This window comes from Micropterus dolomieu, unplaced genomic scaffold (genome assembly GCF_021292245.1).
Source record: "Micropterus dolomieu isolate WLL.071019.BEF.003 ecotype Adirondacks unplaced genomic scaffold, ASM2129224v1 contig_4235, whole genome shotgun sequence".
In the NCBI taxonomy this organism is placed as follows: Eukaryota; Metazoa; Chordata; class Actinopteri; order Centrarchiformes; family Centrarchidae; genus Micropterus; species Micropterus dolomieu.
In genome coordinates, this window is record NW_025733225.1 from 1,287 (window position 1) to 2,787 (window position 1,501).

The following is a 1,501-nucleotide window of genomic DNA, read 5'->3' on the forward strand; positions in this document are numbered from 1 at the left end:
TCTATAGATTAAATAATCAGGTTCACAGCAGAAAAAAACACAAGTTAAGTCTTTACCCTTAGTGTATTTCCACAGGCACCTTCTGTGGCCTGGACTTCGTACCACACTGCATCATCATGCACTCTGACCCAGGAGCAATTGCGGGATGCTAGGTTGCCCGAGAATGGGTTCAAACCAGAAGATGTCAAGCTTGCCATATCCAGCCCCACGTAGAGTTTATCATGGCCACAAATAAGCTCTGCAGACTGGAGTGCAGGATGCTGGACTATAGAGGAAGATATAATGTCAGAGAAGTGTGAGAGAAAGAAGAAAGGAAATTAGATGGTAAATACTTTATACCAATGATGAACTGTATTATGTCAAAACATTTCAAAATATAAAAGGAAACCTACATTCACACACAACGCTGGCATCTTCAACGTGACCGCAGTTGTGGACCCCAAACCCTCGATGTCTGCAGTCTGTTATCGATGATTCATTTCCAAAACAGCTGACATCATCCAGCCAGATGGGCCCTCTGCCCTGTCCAAAACGTGCACCTTGTGGTGCTGACACGGCCCTGCCGCAGCCCAGCTGTCTGCACACCACCTGAGCATCAACCAGGCCCCAGTCATCGTCACACACCGTCCCCCACTGTCCTCGGAGGAAGATCTCCACTCTACCGGAGCAGGAGCTGTTTCCTCCATCGGCCAGGCGGACCTGCCCCTCAACTCCTGTGCTGTTGTCTGCGGGTGTTGTGGTGTTAGCTATCACCTGAGCAGTGGTGGTGTTCTGAGGTCTTGGAGTCGGTGTGGTTGGTAAAACTGTGCTGTTGGATCCTGGTTGAACTGAAAGAAAAGTCTCTGTGAAATCACAAGACAACTATAGCCTGCACTGCCAGCTGCAGTCATGAGGAAAAGCCCCCTTTCTTTATTATTGATGTAACTGATTATGTTATTGTTGGGTACAAAATCCATTTATGGATCAACGTATCTTTTTCTTTTAAGAAGAAAGAAAAATAGATGGTAAATACTAAATACCAATGATGAGAACCTCCGTAAACCTCAGTTTGTAATTTGAACTGTATTATGTCAAAACATTTCAAAATATAAAAGGAAACCTACATTCACACACAACGCTGGCATCTTCAACGTGACCGCAGTTGTGGACCCCAAACCCTCGATGTCTGCAGTCTGTTATAGAGGGTTCATTTCCAAAACAGCTGACATCATCCAGCCAGATGGGTCCACTGCCCTGTCCATAAGCTGCATTTGTTGGTGCAGAACGAGCAGTGCCACAGCCCAGCTGTCTGCACACCACGTTGGCATCCCTCAGGTCCCAGGCATCGTCACACACCGTCCCCCACTGTCCATGATGGTAGAGCTCCACTCTGCCAGAGCAGCGGTTGTCAGAGTTGACCAGCCTCACTGGTGAACCAGCTAACAGAAAAACATGCACATAATACTGTTGATATGGCAAATAACAAATAGTTACTCACTAAGACTTCACTGCTTTTAGCTGT

The 1,501-nt window shown here is 46.6% G+C and overlaps 1 protein-coding gene across 1 annotated transcript in view; it reads right to left on the reverse strand.

Moving 5' to 3' along the window:
• LOC123964643 (deleted in malignant brain tumors 1 protein-like) overlaps positions 1-1,501 on the reverse strand; it is a gene marked incomplete at both ends in the record, with an annotated part of 3,568 nt that overhangs the window by 1,281 nt on the left and 786 nt on the right. Inside the window, 2 exons of the mRNA XM_046041504.1 lie at positions 393-827; positions 1,104-1,418. Coding sequence (XP_045897460.1) covers positions 393-827; positions 1,104-1,418 — 750 coding nt within the window. The remainder of the gene's footprint in view (positions 1-392; positions 828-1,103; positions 1,419-1,501) is intronic.